The following is an 18,570-nucleotide window of genomic DNA, read 5'->3' on the forward strand; positions in this document are numbered from 1 at the left end:
ACTTTGGTGATCCACTGACTTTTCCGGTCACCAGCAATTTTAGGATATCTGATCCATAATGACTGCATTAGGCATGATGATAGACTCCAAAGTTTTTCGAACACATCACCAGTATCATATTCCTCCCATTTAGGACTTTTTGACCCAGTTAGTGTGCAACCTGCTCGATGAGGGCAATTCCTTGTTCAAAGAAGGAGACTTGGAGCGGGCAGTGAGGGAGTTCACTGAAGGCCTTAATGTCTCGAGCTACGCTGCAGGAGAGGAGCTCAACATCCCAGAGGCTTTGCTGGAGAGCCTGTATGTCAACCGGGCTGCTGCCTACCACAACATGGTGAGTGACATTTGGCCCATCGGTGTGTGTCAGAGAGGGTGCCTCTTTCCCCAGTTTAGCAACAGATTGTTTCATTGAGAATCAACGCAGCTCAAACAGACTTCTCAATTTGGCAAATTGCATGTCCGCTGTGCCAAAAGCTTCTCCACACCCAAACTGGATGTATGAGTCAGTTGTGTAACGGGTAAAGTCATTTTTCAACTTTCTTCTGAAATATCCAGTAAACATGCCAGTGGTTATTCCGCTATTTGAAAGACCAAATCATGAAATTTTTTGAATATGTATATTATATGTATTTATTTTCTTTTTTTATTATAATTATTTTTGGGCATTTTTGTTTTATTATGAGACAGTTTGGAGAGACAGAGACAAAATGGGGCAGAGAGGGGAATGACATGCAGAGAACGATCTTGGCCGGTCTCAAACCTGGGTCCGGCTGCGACTGAGGACTGAGGCTCTATGGGGGGGGGGGGGGGAGTGCTCTAACCACTACACCACAAGCGCCCCCCTAAATGATATGTATTTTATTATCAATAAAATCAGAATTTAACATTGGCCTGTTTTTGAGCTAATACATCACTGATAAACTCTTAACAGCTTTATGACTATTTAGCAACCGGTAGTTGGCTTTTTGTTGCACTTTTTGAAACCCCTATCAGTCTGAATGGTCTTATTGAGCCACTCTAGCTGGCTAATAAATAATCCAAAAGCAATGCCTGGTTGTGGGTCCCATCATTTTGGTCCCGCTGTAGAAAAGTAAGTCAGAGTCTGAGGCAGATGAGTGGTGTTTATTATGCTGCAGAAGAGGGTCTCATAAGCAGCAGACTGTTTCACACAGCACATACTGTAGGCAATAATTGAATGACGTAGGAGGAGAGGGGGAGGCTTGGCCTTCAGTTTGACAAGAGGTTTTTATCTTGGGTTCAAAGGAAGGCCAAGGCATATCTGACAGAACCAAGAGAAAATCATAGAGTGGTATACTAGTCCAAAGCAGTGAGCACTGGATCACATTTCTTAGCAAGGTAACCCTATCATAAGATGGTTGAGTTCTATTTTTCTCCTCGGGCACAGGCTGAAATGCCACAACACCTAGTCAATAGATTGAAGTTTGTGTAGATGTTTACGCTCTCCAGTGGATGAACCTTAATAACTTTGGTGAACCGCTTTGCTGTAGCACCACCACAATGTTCACAGTTGTGGTTCAGAGTGAAATGTCTCCATCGCTTTTGGTTTGTGAGCATGTTAGCATCTTGTTCCGTTTGCTGATAAGGTGTTCTGGCGATTGATGAAATAAAACAATATTTTACCAGTAATGAAATCAGGCAGATTGTCATCCCACTGAGGCAGCTACAGGTTAAATATTGCTGTCCAAAGGTCTGTGGCATGCATGTGTCCCGATGCCAAGCCCGTTGTTGACCGACAGTCAACACAGATAAATCCATGTCCACTCTCATCATTTTGGTGATGTGTTCTTTAGTAAAAGTTAAAACATTTTTTAAAGTTAATGCTGTAGAAAACATTGTGGTTTATGAATCCCTTCAACTAGTATTCATTTTTATTTTTTGAGAAAGGAGGATTTTCTGTCCTCATCCCACGTCACATCTGTTTCCATTAACGAATTTGACCTCCATTAAGTCAGTCAGATGTTTTTATCATTAGGCCACTGAGCTGACACCCACATTCCAAACGAAACATCACCTGCATCAAAACATCACATAAATCATCACAAAAGCAGAAATTCCCTGTCCCTGTTGGTAATTACACCGTATCACTGCATTATATCACCTTTTACTTACCTTCACCTCTCATGCTTTCCACAGGGGGAATATGGTCGAGCCGTGGAGGATTGCGACAAAGTTCTTAAAGTGTGTAAGGAAAGCCGCAGGGCCCTGTACAGGAAGGCACTTTGTCTGAAGGGGCTGGGGAAGTACAGAGAGGCCTACGACTCCACCACCGAATATCTGCTCATCGACCGACTGGTAACAGAATTGATGCTAATAGGTCTCTGATTATACTGTCTGGAGGAAGAGCTAAATGAAAATCTAAATGTAAACTTATATTGTCTATCAGCCTTTAAAATCAGTTGGTAGAAAAACAGTTGTAATATATAATACTGTACACATTGTGCAAACGAAAGGATTTGAGCTCAAAGTTGTATTCTTGGAGACATTAGCTTGACCAACGCAACCACTAGTTTTAACTTAAGCCGTGCTAGCAGCAAGGTAACATCTCTTACTCGCCAATCGACTTTGGTTAAACCTTTTTGTTGAATTGTAATGAATACGGTGGAACCTTTTATCTAGGCTCATCAGCAGTTAGAACAAATATTCCAATCATCTACCTCAGTTATACTCATTTTCATTTGTCTTACTAATGATCAAACGTGCCAGGCAAACATGCTAGGCTAAAATGGGGAACATTGAACCATTTTAGCATGTAGAGGCGCGCTAGTTTTGTCATTGTGAGCGTGTTAGCATGCCAATGTTAGCTTTTACATATGGCTGTGGACTGTTAGTCTTGTTTTCAAAAGTTACAACTAACCTCTCACAACATTTATAGCTGATGGAGGTAAGTGTTGTAATCTACTTTGTCAAAAACAAAAAGATAATCAACAATTCACTTGGGGTAAATTGGAGAAAGACTCAAATGCATACAGTTTTAAGGTCTCATTGTAGCATTTGTAACATTACTAGTAAATGCAAGAAGAGTTAATTTGCTTTTGTGGATCATTTCCATGTTGGTCATAATACCTGGTAAATGTCACAGACTTGTAACTGTGAGGGCAGATTTATTTGTAACTATCTAATTGATCTGTTGTTCATATGTATATCACATGCAGCACAGTTTAACACATGTGCATTTCCTCTAAGAAATGTGCTGACAAAACAGTTGCTTAAACTAATTTAAGGTTTATTGTGGCTGACCACAATAAACCACAATGACCACAATAAACCCTGAGACCTGTTTACTCCATTAACCATCTGTTAGTTGACACCCCCGTTGTTGAAGGGGGCCTTTAAGTACTCTGTCTGACCAAAAGATATAGTCAGTCCCGTCGGGGGCTGACCATGCAGGTTGGAAACTTTACTGTGTAACTCTGTTGTTTTATCTACTTTTATTAAATTGTTTATATTGAGAAGTTTCAGTTCATTTATTCCCACGAGGTTTAACTGATTAAAAACTTCCACGACAGTAACTTGTGTAGTGGATTAATGTGTTGTGTTTTGGTTTTACCTCTTGACAGGACAAACAGGTGAATGAGCTCGCACAGGAACTGGCTGTTCATCTCGGACTAAAAATTCGAAAACCCTATGTCAGCGCACAGGTTAGTAAAATTATGGATTTTATTCACTGAGGAATAAATATGAATAATCTTCAGAGCTTTTCCACATCATGTCTATTTTACAGTTTATTAAGAAATATTTTGATAAAACAGGGTTCACATAGCCAGTGATTTAAATAGTCACCATATATTAAAAATCCCCTTATGTTATCACATTGATGCTAAAATCCTGGGAATGACATAAGCTATGGGTCTGTCGAGATAGAAGTAGCTACCACGGTGTATATTATACAGAAATATTTCTGATGGTTCCCTAACTATTTCAAGTTTTTCAAATATCTTTTCTTTCCTAGGAAGACGCATTTATCACGAGAGGTGTCACAAATGGAAACATGACACCTGAAGCCGTCAAGGCAAGTTCCACAGTATCCCTAATTTCGCACTCAGAAAATATGATTAAATATTATTGGTAGGCCATATGTCCACTAACTAAATACTTTCTTTTTCAGATTATTCAAAAAGTTAATACAGTTTACTTGTGTCTAATTAAGATAAGATAAGATAAGATAAGATAGTCTTTATTGTCACTGTACAGTCACCCGTACAACGAAATTGGGATTGCCAACTGAAGGTGCATTATTACACACAGAAAAAACAGACAAGCAATTTAAGATAAAAACAGTATAAAAACAACAAGACACAAAAATAACACAAGAAACAAGACAAGGACAGGCATGTCATAATAAATAAATCTAAAAGGCAGAAAGCATATTGCACTTGTGTAAGTGAGGTAGCCTATGTGTATGTCTGTTTAATGTGTTTATGTTTTTTGAGTGTTCAGTGTCCTGATTGCCCAAGGGAAGAAGCTGTTTGCCAGTCTGTTGGTTCTGCTCTGCAGGCTCCTGTACCTCCTACCAGAGGGCAGTCGGCTAAGCAGGTGGTGGCTGGGATGGAGGTGGTCACGGATTATTTTCTTTGCTCTCGAGAGGCATCGAGAGCTGGCGATGTCATCTAAGGAGGGCAAAGGAGAGCCAATGGTCTTTTCAGCTGACCTTATCACCCTCTGCAGCCTTTTCCTGTCAGCCACTGTGCAGCCAGCATACCACACAGTGATGGAGAAGGCCAGCACACTTTCGATGGTTGAGCGGTAAAAGGTCACCAGCAGCTTCTCCTCCAGTCTGTTCCTCTTGAGTACCCTCAGAAAGTGGAGTCGTTGTTGGGCCTTCTTCACCACCGCTTCGGTGTTAGCTGACCAGGATGTGTCCTCTGAGATGTGAGTTCCCAGGAACTTAAAGGTGGAAACTCTCTCCACGCAGTCACCGTTTATGTGGAGAGGAGCGGGGTCAGCTCTGTGTCTCCTGAAATCCATTATGACCTCCTTTGTTTTTGTGGTGTTAAGGGACAGGTTGTTTGCAGCACACCACTCCACCAGCCGCTGCACCTCATCCCTGTAGGCCGACTCGTCTCCTCCGGTTATGAGCCCCACCACAGTCGTATCATCCGCAAATTTGACTATTGTGTTGGTGGGGTGGGTGGGAGTACAGTCATGTGTGTAGATGGCATACAGGAGTGGGCTCAGCACACAGCCTTGTGGAGAACCCGTACTGAGCATGAGGGTGGAGGAGCTGTGGGTGCCAATCTTAACAGACTGTGGTCGATTTGTTAGAAAATCTTTTATCCAGGCACAGGTGGCCGGGGGGAAGTCCAGGGCAGACAGCTTGCTCACAAGGATGTCCGGGATGATGGTGTTAAATGCCGCGCTGTAGTCGACAAAGAGCATCCTTACGTAGGTCCTTGGGTGTTCTAGGTGGCTGAGTGCTGTGTGGAGGGCTGTGGAGATGGCATCATCAGTAGATCTGTTTGCTTTATATGCAAATTGGAAGGGGTCAAAGGTCGCAGGGAGGCATTCTTTTATGTGATGAGTCATAAGCCTCTCAAAACATTTTGCAACCACTGGTGTTAGTGCAATGGGTCTATAGTCACTGAGGTTATTGATGGTTGAGTTTTTTTTGGGAACAGGGATTATGGTAGCCGACTTGAGACATGGTGGGACGGTGGCACGTGTCAGGGACAGGTTGAAGATCTTGGTGAAGACCCCTGCCAGCTGATCAGCACATGCTTTGATTACTTCGCCAGGCACTCCATCAGGTCCGGTGGCTTTTCTTGTGTGCACTGACCTGAATACATGACTCACTTGATGTTCCTGGATAGTGAGTGTGTGTTGGCTTGTGGACAGAGGGGTCAGCATGTCTGTGTTGGGCCTTGTTGCCTCAAAGCGGGCAAAGAAATGATTTAATTCCTCTGCCAGCGAGGCGTCGGCACTGATGGTCACTGAGGGGCTGCTGTTGTAGTTTGTGATGTGTTTTAATCCCTGCCACACTTGACGTGGGTTGTTGTTTGTCAGATGGCCCTCAACCTTCCTTTTGTAAGCCTGCTTCGCACCTTTAATGCCTCTCCTCAGATCCGCTCTCGCCACGCTGTACAGGGCATTGTCCTTTGTTTTGAAGGCGGCGTTTCGGGCTCTCAGGAGTGACTGGACTTCACTTGTCATCCAGGGTTTACGGTTTGGATAGACTTTGATGTTTTTATCAACCGTCACATTGTCAGTGCAGTATTTGATGTATGACAATACGGTGTCAGTGAAGCCCTGTAGATCCTGTTGTTCAAGGATACTCCAATCTGTGTGAGAGAAGCAGTCCTGCAGTTGGGAGAGTGCACCCTCTGGCCAGGTTTTCACAGTCTTTGTTACCGGCTTGGTTTTCCTCCTAAGGGGAGTGTATGCTGGGATGAGGAGCAGCGAAAGATGGTCAGACAGGCCCAGGTGTGGGAGGGGGACTGCTCTATAAGCATGCTTTATGTTCGAATAGACACGGTCCAGTGTGTTGTTTCCTCTGGTGGAACAGCGTACATACTGTACAAATCTGGGAAGGACTGTCTTCAGGCATGCTTGATTAAAATCCCCCGCGATGATGTGTACCCCATCTGGATGAGCTTGCTGCTGTTTATTGACACTATCATGTAGGTAGGTAAGAGCTATGCTAACATTTGCATCTGGTGGAATATAAACAGCAGTGATAATCACCACTGTCAGCTCTCTGGGCAGATAGAAGGGTCTGCAAACTACTGTCATTGCTTCTATGTCCGGGGAGCAGTGAGTGTCCGTGCTCTTACTGCTTGCGCACCAATCATTGTGAACGTAAACACACACTCCCCCTCCTCTGCTCTTACCGGAGTCCTTGTTCCTGTCGGAGCGGTGGATTGTGCGTCCCGCTAGTAGAACTGACGCATCCGGGATCAGCTGATGTAGCCAGGTCTCCGTGATGATCATGACACAGCAATCGCGAACATAGCTGTTGGCTGCTAGATGTAGTTCCAATTCATCGACTTTGTGAACGATGGATCTTGCGTTAGTCAGGAAGATGCTGGGTAACGGAGGTTTGAGTGGCTGTTTCCGTAGCCGGGCTAGAAGACCCGCTCGGCAACCCCGCTTCTGCTTGCGCTCCCTGCGCCGCCTTCGCCGCTTGCTTGGGCCGACAACAATCCAGGGCGACTCCGGTGACCTGGCTATGTCAAGCGGGATGTTATGATTCCGCTGGAAGTCGCTCGTAGCTGCAACCTGACAACGTAATCCGATGTTCAGGAGCTCTGTGTGGCTGTACATATGTTTAGTTTGACACCACGTCCTAAGACACACTAAAAACAAAAACGACACGAGCATAATACACTTAATCAGAGAGCCAAGAGCCGCTGCGTCCGTGCGCGCCGCCATTACAACCTTTACACTAACTATGAACCTACAGCTATGAGCTTCTCTAACTTCTCTAATACATTTGATATAGTGCACAGTATTGCAGGCTTACACTTTTATTATTTTGACCAGATGTATCTGTATGTAACTATGCCTAACTATCCTCAATACATTGGGCAAAGATATTGTTAATATTTCTCATCATAGATCACAAGAAAGTAAGATTTGGCATCCAAACTTAAATCTTAGGGTGTATTCACACATGCCGTGTTTAGTTCGGTTGAAACGAACTCAGGTGCACTTCTGCCTTCGGTGCGCATCTTTCAGGCATGTGTGAATACAGCAATCGCACTCGGGGGCGAACCAAACAAACGCTCCGAGACCCAGCTGAAGAGGTAGTCTCGGTGCGTTTCCAAACGCACTCTGCTGCAGTTCGTTTGTGGTGTGAATTTGTCCGAACTCGATCCTACCCAAATGCAGGACGCACTGTGCCTTTTCTTTCTTTTCTTTTTTAATAAATTGCAGTCAGCTTCACATTATGGGAAAGTGTTGTTGTGGTTTGACCGGGAGCCCAGAACAATATATTACATTTGATCGAGAGGCCGCGTAAAATGCTGAATGTGTTCAGTGATCAGATGAAGGAGAGGGGAGCGTCTCCCGCACAGTGCCAACAGGTTCACGCTGCGCAAGAAGTGTGTGTTTTTATTTTGCTTCCCATGTACGGGACCGTCAATACTATCCCTGTGTCAGTTTGGAACTGCACCGACCCAGCTGATACACAGCTTAATCAGCTGAGTGTCAGCTTGTGCCTATTCTTCTCGCGAGCCGCGCGTCCAGCACCAAAAATACAGTAAAAATTATGTTCATATCGTAGGCTACAAGCCACATAACGTGGTATTGACATATTATAACCATATGAAACAACAATAATTTGATGTTTTTCCTCTTTATTTATAGGTTAGATGTAGGCATTTTTATTATTTTTAACCCCATATTATATCAATGGTATATTTCGCAGTTTTAACTTCGTGCTTCCTGTTTCTCTCCACCCCAGAATGTCTGTCCAATGAATTAATGACCTCAGCTCACGTGTGGTTTTGCTTCGTAATGCTGGTTCACTTGCAAAAGGGGCAATATGAAAGTGGACCACACCAAACAAAAAAAATCAAAACTCTATTTGGTCTGGACCAAAGCAAGTGAACTAGCGGACTTTCCCAGTGTGAATACACCCTTACGTTTAAACAGACCCTTCAAAAAGAAGCTTCAAATATTTCTAACATTGTTTATTAACATTACATTCACATTGAATTTGGCATTGCAAACTCAGTCTCTTTGTTCTTTGTTTGAGTACTTGATGACTTACCGTACATAGACCGCAGGCTGTGGTCTTTCCACGCTTTTCAGCTGCTGATTGGTGGGGCAGGCTTTACGACTCAAAGGTCACGCTTAGGGGTAAATCAGCAAAGGGTCTCGCCTTACTCAGTGAAAGATGTGAATTGTTCATTATTCTCCATCTGTGTTGCTTCTGGGCAAGAGTCCCTCCCATATGCATAAAGGAGACTGACCAGAAAGGCAGCTGACAACTGGGCCACAAGCAAAGTTTTGACCATGTTCTGTCATTGCAACTTTCCCTTATCTAATGGAAGAACAGGCTTTGCTTTGTATTTCCTATAACTCATGATGCATGATTTATATAACCTTACATGGTAAAAACCATGTCTCACAACAATCAAGCTCCAAGCACATGAGCATTTCAACACACAACTTACACACATAATCACTTTTCCCTCTCACTTCCAGGTGTTTGGGGAAAATGTAGGAAATGGTTTGAATCCTCTTCGTGGCCTGGCACCAGGTGTGAATTCTTGACTTTGACTTTGATCAGAATTGTATTGCATTGAAATTTAAAAATCAACTTCCGGGGAGATCTTAATATTTTCTCTCCTGCTTCTCATCAGTCAGCTTTCCCAGCATGCCTCAGTCCTCCATTCCCTCCACAGCTCCCAGCTGCGTTCAACCAGTTTTCTCCTTTGTACCGGACACGTTGGACACTTTGGACGACTCGGAGCTGATTGGAGATGACTTAGACACCCTGCTCGACTGCTTCCCTAATATGCAGGAGCCACCTGAGGTAAAAATCTGTCTTTTAAATGGACAAATGAGCAAAATACATTAAAGGTGGAGTCAGTAATTCTATAGAATGCTTGTTATCAAAAATCAGTTTGTCAAATGAGTGAATACTTCCTCTGTGCACGATGAAAAACAAATCCAGTGTTAAACACAGCTTACGCTCTGAAAACGGGCATGCTGCTAGCTACAGTGGGTTCCGTTTGTTTACACATCCTAGGATGTGTATTTATAACAGGTTTTTTTCCAGCACGTACACAGTACGTTCATTTAGTGGATCATGAGAAGATATACACTGATCTTGACAAAGTTATTTTGACAACAAGCATTCTCCAGAATCGCTGACACCACCTTTTTAAGTGACACAGCAGACAATCCAAACGCATCACGACACAGGATGTTGTGTGGTCATAGTTTTTAAATTGTCTTATATATTTAATTTTTCTCATCTATCCTCACCCTCTTTTTTCCTTCTCCATGTTTTTCAGAGCCAAACCCAGCCAGCCTTCTCAGTCCCCAGTAGGACTGCCACAGGTACACACACAGTTCCTTCTGTCCTGCCGGCCCCATCGCCCCAGCTACCTCCTGCCTTCTTCAGCTCTGCCGTCAGCCAACTCAACTCCCTGGACTCCTTTTCACCCACTGTGCGAAGCGCCACAGCCGCCACACTGGATGCCCTAGACGACCTCTCCACCACTGGGATTGGTAGTGGGGCAGGCGCTTCAAACATGGGGCTGACCTTCGGGGCTCTGGATGGACTGGATTGCCTGGATGATTTCTTGGACACCATTCCAAGTGCTGGTGCTGCTGCTGAGAACGAGTCAAAAACAGAGGTGGACACAGTGGAAAAGTCCCTTGATGATTTGCTAGATGCACTAGATCCGCTGGAGACTGTCTGTGATCCGATTGGTGAGAGCAGTGACGTCCTCAAACTTGGCGTTCAAGCCGTCGACCAGCTGGACTCCCTGGATACCCTGGACTCTTTCCCCTCAATGGGAGGGGTCGGGGCAGCTTTGACAGCAGTTTCCATCGGGGGAACAGCCATGGACTCGCTCTCCGATTTCAGCTCAACTGGTAACTATGATTCATTGGTGACTTATTATGTTATTGGCCTGTTCTGTTATATCTCATAACAGCTCATAAATTACAAGCTACATTTAGCCTAATGGCTACAGCAGTGGCTCTTGAAATGAAACAATGTTTGGGGCTCCTCTCGACTTGAGAGCATATCGATTTGAAGAGTGATTTGAGTTTATGATTTTTTTTTTTAACACTTGCACCATTGCTTGTCTACCAAAGCTGATCTCTATATAAATGTATACAAAGTAACACACACAATGCTTATAGAAGATCATACTGGTGTTTCTGATTGCATTGGCACATTTGTGTACACACATTTTACATAAACACAATTTTTTATTTTTTTAACTTTCATTGCTCTCAGGTGTCAAAGGCTCCCACAGTGCTTCAGCTCCAGTTTTACGATCACCAAAGAATAACTATAAAGTAAGACCAAATGTCTGGCTTTCTTTTGTCCTCTCTCTTTTTGTCTGTTTTGTCTGTCTCACTAATTGAAATCTTATCTTATTCTTACCGTGGCAACAAAGGAGAGGAATATCCAAGCGCTGTTTACAGCCTCTAATCCCTTGTACTCCACCCACGAGTTCCTGCAGGCCTGCTCTGCTTGTTTCCCACGGACGGGTACGTTGGCAGTCCAAATCTGTGCAGAATGTGCCAGTGGAGATGTGAATATCTTTGGTTTATGTTTTGATAACCTTTCCTCCATTTGGTTTTCAGGTAAAGGGATATATACTTTTCTTCACAAGCCAGACCTGGTCCACAGCTGTAAGCAAGACATTCTGTTAGGTAAACGAAAGGCAGATTGTCCTTCAGAGTGGACCAGAGTGCGAAAGCTGCCGAAATGGACTTCATTCACTGGGCCGTTTGTACTTTGCAAGGGTAAGGATCTCAAAATGAAATGGGATTACTTTAGGATCTTTCCTAGTGAATTGTTTGTTGATGGCTCATAATTGTGCTTGAACGGATTTACGTAGAGCATGTATCATGAACACATTCAGTTTTCTTTTGTTTTGTGTCTCACCTAATTATAGTACGTTTGAATCAGAATCAGGCAACTGTATTTATCCCAAAGGTGCAATGATTTTTTACACTTACATCTGGTATCGGAATTTAAATAATGAGACTGAAATTGGTAACATCATCAACAGTGATTGACTCAATGGACACTATTTCCTGACTGAATACATCTATAGCTGCCTATAGTATTTTACACAGTGTTATTAATTTGAGGGACTGAAACTGAAAGTGTTTTAAAAAGTTGTAAGTTTTGAAGTCGCATTATTTTTGGTAATAATCAGATAAGATATATAACTGAACTGATAAATGGCCGTTCTTTGTATTTAGTGCTAAATAGCAAGAACATAAACATTTAAATCAGCAAATATTGGCTGTCTTTACTCATCCTATCTGCACAATGTCGAGGTGTTTCATTTTCTTTCTTTTTTTTCTTGTAAAGATTCAAAGTTTCTGGCAAGTGCCAAGTTAACAGCAGCACTAGAATACAACCCAATCAAAGGCACTTAGAAACAGTGTTGTCTACCTTTAGTTGTGTGACTGCCGATCTCTTTGCATTTCGCCACACCTATTTGTTGAGTCGGGAACGTTAGGTTAGACATACAAACATTTCATATATGACTGTCTTGGTAGCTTTGGGCAAGTCGCCACACATTTATTTCCCCATGCAAACAAGGCAACTCTGCAACCTTGAACGATTACTCGGAAACAGTTGAATGTAAAGGAACTGTAGACAACAAATGACCAAACACTTGCTGATTTGTAATCAGCTGTACAGTTAAAGAGGGATCTTGTGATAGAAAGGATTGACAAATGTGAATGTGTTTGTCACACATGCCTGTGTGGACATGATGTGACTGAGTGAGTTCTGTGTTTGTTTACATGCCAGAGCTGCGGAAGTCTACGGAAGGCCTGTGTAAGTACGGAGAAGAATGCAATTTTGCCTTCAACCAGCTTGAGATCGATGTTTGGACAGAAGAGAGGAAGGGGACACTGGTTAGAAAACTGCTGTTTGAAACCCCAGCTGTCGTACTGGACCCTGTAAACAGCATCATACGCCTTGTACAGGAAAACAAGGGCATGTTCATGTTCCTCTGTCAGGTTGGTCAACTCATACGGATTATAGGATTGTTACTTTACAAATACAGTTTCTGTGTTAATTCAAGTCTGTTATAATTAGTTTTACTATTAAAGCATATATTTAATTATTTAGTTATTCTATTTATGGTTTTGTTTTATGAAATCCTGTTGTTAACTGTGTTCTGATATTCTGCTCTTATATTTGTTGGTAATATATAACGTAGTCAACAATAAAGAAATAAATAGATTGAAAAAAGGCTTATATAATATATACAGTTATGTTGGCATGAATAACACATGCTGCAACTGGAGTTTCTTCACAGTAACAGAGTTACGGTTAACCAATAAGGGAACTCTACATACAGTATACTGTACACAACCTGTATTTTAATCAGGTAAATCCAATTTAAGTTTTTTTTTTAAAGGAACCTTTATTATTAAATTTTTGAGTGATAAAGGTGAAAAGAATTGTTGTGGAATATCAGATTGTCAAGTGCAGATTAGAGTCGGCATCTAAATACCAAACAACAAAATATTCGCATTGTCAGCATATCTTCATTACTTGCAAACAAGAGCTTTCATTAGTTAATGCACAGATATGACTGAAGAGAGGCAGTCTCCTCCTGTTTCTCTTGTGCTTTCAGATAACAAACAACTCTAGACGACACAGGGTAGATGTTTTTACTCAAGGCCTAATTTGACCTTGCTTTTTCACTGCCATTATTTATTCTTTTTTTTATTTGTCTCTCTGCGCCTCTAGGGATGCTATGACAATAAACCCAGAATCATCAGTAAGCGCTCCAAAGACAATCCTTCCATCTGCACTAATTTGGATGCTCACCACACCTTCGATGCCAATCAGTGAGCGTGTTTTCAACTTATGTGTCACTCTTCCTCTTCCCCTCGCCTATTTCACTCAAACAATAACTTTTTTTATCGCCATGTCTCGCTCTCTCGTTTAAATGCACTTTTATTTCTCTCCCTTTGTGTGTCTGTCAGGTGTTTGGCATTTGTTGTCAGGAGCCATAATGTCATCTACAGAAAGGTCCGTCCGCTGAAAGTCTCGTGCCATTTAGATATGTGCCACCAAGCCATCCGGTACGGCTGCAAGAGAGAGGACACCTGCTATTATGCCCACTCCGTCATAGAGCTGCAAACCTGGATGGTGCAGCTAGACACAGGTGCAGTCTATCAGACACGCGCAATGGAAATAGTATAATCGGGAGTGTTTTTGAATTTAAGTGTAAATACATTGGATTTCTTTAAAAGGACAGATATTTTTACACTTTACTGTTTTTGTTCACTCTTACCACTCATCAGTGTCATCACATATCAACTTCATTAGGAGATGTTCGTATTGTTTTGACTTCCAAATGACCCAAAAATAATACCCTTAATACCGGGTTGTGGTGTTTGTCTATGTTGATCATAGTTGTAAAATCTAAAGAGATTAATTTATGAAAAAAAACAACTGTTATTGACCGTCAATGAGTATTTCCCTTCAATATTCCAAAAAATCAGAAGACAGCTGCAACTGGTCTCCAAATAATTGGCGATTTGTCTTCTGTGTGTTTGTGTCTACAGGTATCAGCCATGATGAGATAGTGAAAATATCCACAAGGTATCATGACAAGCAAGAGCAAAACTCTAGCAAAGCGAAAGGAAATAGAGTAAGATTTATTTTATTATAAATTCTTAATTATTTGATTGAAACAACACATTGTTTTCAGGAATTTAAACTTCTTGTCCAGCGTCTTCTCCATTTGCTCTTATTTTGGTTAATGTAATGAATCCACATGCTGAAGTACAAGGCACCACCGCACGGTTTATTTTTAAAGTTAATGTTGGCAGATGCAAACTTAATGATGAAGAACTGTTAAATGACTCTTAAAGTATAATTTAATTATACGCAGTTGTCATCTGGAGGTAGCGGGTGCAAACCTAGAGGAGGAGGAGCTGGGAAGAATCTGAACATGAACATGAAGTTTGTCTGCGGTCAGTGCTGGCGGGAAAGCCGGATCAGTGACCCAGACAAAGCCCTGAAGCACTGCACTGCCAAGGCCAGGCACACGTGAGTAGAAGTTATACATAACATGAATAGTTCCTATACAAGTCTACAAAAATGAGGGTTCAATTACAGAAGTTATCTCTAAACATCTCTAGGGCTGCAACTAACGATTATTTTCTCGATTAATCGATTAATGTTTTGGTCCGTAAAATGTCAGAAAATGGTGAAAAATGTTGATCAATTTTCCAAAGCCCATGTTGACGTCCTCAAATGTATTGTAATGTCCAACACACACAGATATTTCAGTTTACTGTCATAATAGGATTAAAGAAACCAGAAAATATTCACATTTGAGAAGCTGAAATCAGAGAATTTGGATATTTTTTATTCAAAAATTACTCAAGACGATTAATCGATTATCAAAATAGTTGGCGACTATTTTGATAATTGATTAATCGATTAATCGTTGCAGCTCTAAACATCTCTAAAGCCACGCAATATTCTCAGAAATCCTGTTGAATATCAACCCAGAGATGTTCAAGCCTGCCCCACAGAAAATAGGTTATAGATTAAATGATCAATCCATTTTCCGCCTCATATCCAGGACCAGGTGTCTCTCGATTTTAGCCTGTTCTTCTTCTTGTGTCGACGTAATCAGGTGGTATAGAGAGATCTCCTTGCTGATGGTCAAGTCCTTGGAGAGAAGTAAATGGATCCAGGTCCGACAGCTGCCACATGCCAAGACCTTCCCTGTGCAGTATGAGGTAGGTGTGCTTCCTCTGCTATTGTGAAGGTGCACTTATAATGCAGCCAGGATTTTCAACCCAGCGCCCTGATTCATTCACCAAAGTCGCACAACAGTCCCACATTGACTGGCAATGGGTCCTCCACAATCTTTCTTGTGTTTCTCATCTCTTGATGTCTATCTGGTGCTTTTAAAGATACATTTAGTAAGTTTGGCTTTTGGGAGTCTCTTGAAAGTTTGCACTGCACATTGTTATCTGTGTTTAACAGCATTAAGTTTTCTCCCGGCAGATATGTACCCAGATTTTGGACAAAGGGAAATGTAACTACACTGGAAACTGCACCTTCGCTCACAGCCAAGAGGAGAAAGAGATGTGGATGTATATGAAGAATAATGAATGTGAGTTATGAAACGAGAACTCCACTGATTTAGCATTGCACTCGTATAACTGTTATGGTTGTGGGATTGACGGTGGACGGTTTAAAGAGAGAATCAGAAATCGTGCAGAAGAGCCAGAAGAGAGTTGTTTTGTTTTGTTTACAAGAATCTTGAAAATCCTCAAAGTGATAACACACTCTCTAATTCTGACTGCAGTGTGGGACATGCAGCAGATATATGACATGTGGTTGGCATTAACCGCACCGAACCGCCAAGCAGATGAACCCGTGCACAGCCAACCCTTCCCAGAAGAGAAAAACATTGCCATGCCAACTGACTACGCTGAGCCAATGGTGGGTCTACATTTTTGTCCTGGTACAATACATTTGGAAACCCAAAACAGCTGCACTGAAACAAAACTCAAAACTTCCACATCTTGTGATTCCTGAGGAGAAGATGGTGATGATTAGGGTTGCAAAGGGGTGGAAAGTTTCCGGTAAATTACCGGAAACTTTCCATGGGAACTTTCGCTCAGGAATTTTGGGAATATTCGATTTTTGGGAATTGACTTGAAATTGGGGGAAATTTAATGGACTATCATATTCAAACTTAAATGTAGTTCAAATGTTCAAATGTGTGTCTTCAAAAGTCTTGTGCTCTGGGCTTAATGTAGCCTCAATGCTCCAGGGTTCTAGAAATCATCTGTGCATGTGATGGAGGAATGCACAGTGCATGTAGGGGGCGTGGCCTCAATACCCCTGCAGTAAGCAGTGTGCTGTGTGCATGTGATTGAGGAAAAGCACATATTCTCAAGTGTGAAAGCATGAAAGCTGGTTTATTTAGTCAAGAATATGCTAAATATACATTTCCCCCAACTATATTTAAAATCACTGTTAAGGTCAAACCTTAAATTTGTTAAATTTTTGGTTTATTCCCGTTAATTCCCATTAATTCCCAAAATTCCCGTTAATTCCCGTTAATTCCCTTGGAAAGTTTCCAACTTTGAAAATTCCCGGAATTTTGCAACCCTAGTGATGATGCTTCCTTTTTGTATTTCTAGACTGGCTTCCACTGCCGTCTGTGTGGTAAACACAGTAACAGTGAGAGACAGTGGCAGCAACACATCTCCACTGACAAGCACAAGGACCGAGTGTTCAGCTGTGAGGGAGAAGACGAAGCTCTGACGTGGAACTACTGTTTCCCTGGCAAATGCTTTGATCTCTGCCCCAAGTAAGACCTTCCTGGATCAGTTTTTGGATTCAGAATGATGCACAATAATTTAAAGTTGTATACGCAACCAGTTACCTTAATAAGTTGCGTGTTGTCGCCACTTAACCCCTTGAAAAACCTTTTATGCTGACCTTCAGTAGTGTAAATTATCACCTTGCGTTGTCAGGTGGACGTGTGTATAATTCTCAAAAACTGTTGCCAGTGTTTGTAGATACTCCAATATTGTTATGGTTTTTCAGCCCTTAAAATGTTATACTGTATGTTCACTCTCTCATTTGCATTGCTTACAGACACAAGAAACTGTTTTAGAAAAAGAGAGATTGATAATTCCCACCCTCTGCTACGTGCCTGCAATCAAACTGTAATAAGGGAAAGTGTCTAGATGGGGGACATATTGGAGCATTTAGTAGCTAAGGAACAAGATATATTTCTCAGTAATTGGTGGAGAGCAAGCAGAGAAAAAAATAATTATGTTGCTAAGTGTCTGCTGGATGCGTAAATAAGCAAACGTTTGCTTATACATTTGCCGATGTAACTTATCAACTTTATAACGCTATGAAAAATGTCAATTGAGGAAAGATGTTCCATTATGTTAATTTCTGACAGGTTGGAGGGTGGCTGCCAAGATGGTGTGTTGTGTGATTACGCCCACAGCCCAGAGGAGCTGCAGGAGTGGATTGAGAGAAGAGATTTCCTGCGACAGAAGCTGGCCAGAGCCAGGGAAGACATGCTCATCATGCCCGATGAGTTTGACTTTGGGAAGTACAACTTTCTACTTCAGGACTGAGACGCTTTTACATTTTACTTTGTGAGCCATATCTGTAACTGCCATACTATCATTTCATGACTAAAATCAGAAGTTGAAGTGGTCAAATCAGCAGTGTGTGCCGAAACCACTTGAATTATGAAGCAAGTGTATTTGCATTCCCAAATGTGCCATATACTTTTTGGATTACAGACTTTTTACAATTTTACAGAAAACAAGACGCTAAAGAAACCCCAATTGCCTATCCTTCCTGTACAACAACAAAAAAGTCTGGCATACATTCTTTATTTTATGTTGGGTTCTAGGCGTATGGAACATTTTCTAAGCTACCTTTTTTAAAATGTACTTTGTGCTGTGAAAGTAAAGCCCAGCATATTCATAAGGGTTCATACTTTACCTTACGTTGTGCGTGCAGAGAACCATGGGGTAAACCAAATTATGTTCAGTTATTTTGTTCTTTTACCTTCTGTTCATGTCTTGTCTGTTCAGGGAATATTGAGAGTACAATCAGCCCCCCAGTTCACTAAGAGAGAAGATGTCTTAACTGCCTTTTAATGTGCAATAAAGTACTCCCCACTAATGATTTCGCAAAGTCTCAATATTTAACACAAATCACTCACTTCTGATCTGCACTCTATCACAGACAAATGGGTTTCTTGTGGTATGATTACACTTTATGAATGTTAATTTTAGATTGTGCCCTCTGCAGCAGTTATCTGTATTTTAATATAATGAACAGTGGGTTGACCGGGCATTTACTCCAGTACTGTACCTAGATTT

The 18,570-nt window shown here is 41.8% G+C and overlaps 1 protein-coding gene across 5 annotated transcripts in view; it reads left to right on the forward strand.

The window, feature by feature from the left end:
- LOC307262521 (zinc finger CCCH domain-containing protein 7B-like) overlaps positions 1 to 18,366 on the forward strand; it is a 19,373-nt gene extending 1,007 nt beyond the window's left edge. For 4 of the 5 annotated variants that reach the window (XM_080043422.1, XM_080043421.1, XM_080043424.1 and 1 more), the window contains exons 4-23: positions 134 to 331; positions 2,152 to 2,310; positions 3,576 to 3,656; positions 3,968 to 4,027; positions 9,163 to 9,217; positions 9,321 to 9,493; positions 9,978 to 10,563; positions 10,934 to 10,995; positions 11,097 to 11,190; positions 11,287 to 11,448; positions 12,473 to 12,684; positions 13,424 to 13,524; positions 13,663 to 13,844; positions 14,248 to 14,333; positions 14,577 to 14,734; positions 15,330 to 15,435; positions 15,707 to 15,815; positions 16,011 to 16,147; positions 16,855 to 17,024; positions 17,631 to 18,366. In XM_080043422.1, the coding sequence (XP_079899548.1) occupies positions 134 to 331; positions 2,152 to 2,310; positions 3,576 to 3,656; positions 3,968 to 4,027; positions 9,163 to 9,217; positions 9,321 to 9,493; positions 9,978 to 10,563; positions 10,934 to 10,995; positions 11,097 to 11,190; positions 11,287 to 11,448; positions 12,473 to 12,684; positions 13,424 to 13,524; positions 13,663 to 13,844; positions 14,248 to 14,333; positions 14,577 to 14,734; positions 15,330 to 15,435; positions 15,707 to 15,815; positions 16,011 to 16,147; positions 16,855 to 17,024; positions 17,631 to 17,811 (3,072 nt within the window). In that variant the 3' untranslated portion in view covers positions 17,812 to 18,366. The remainder of the gene's footprint in view (positions 1 to 133; positions 332 to 2,151; positions 2,311 to 3,575; positions 3,657 to 3,967; positions 4,028 to 9,162; positions 9,218 to 9,320; positions 9,494 to 9,977; positions 10,564 to 10,933; positions 10,996 to 11,096; positions 11,191 to 11,286; positions 11,449 to 12,472; positions 12,685 to 13,423; positions 13,525 to 13,662; positions 13,845 to 14,247; positions 14,334 to 14,576; positions 14,735 to 15,329; positions 15,436 to 15,706; positions 15,816 to 16,010; positions 16,148 to 16,854; positions 17,025 to 17,630) is intronic. The other variant, XM_080043425.1, reaches the window with a different exon arrangement.
- Positions 18,367 to 18,570: the final 204 nt, after the last annotated feature.

The sequence above is a fragment of the Ammodytes marinus genome (assembly GCF_949987685.1).
Source record: "Ammodytes marinus genome assembly, chromosome: 16".
Classification (NCBI taxonomy): Eukaryota; Metazoa; Chordata; class Actinopteri; order Uranoscopiformes; family Ammodytidae; genus Ammodytes; species Ammodytes marinus.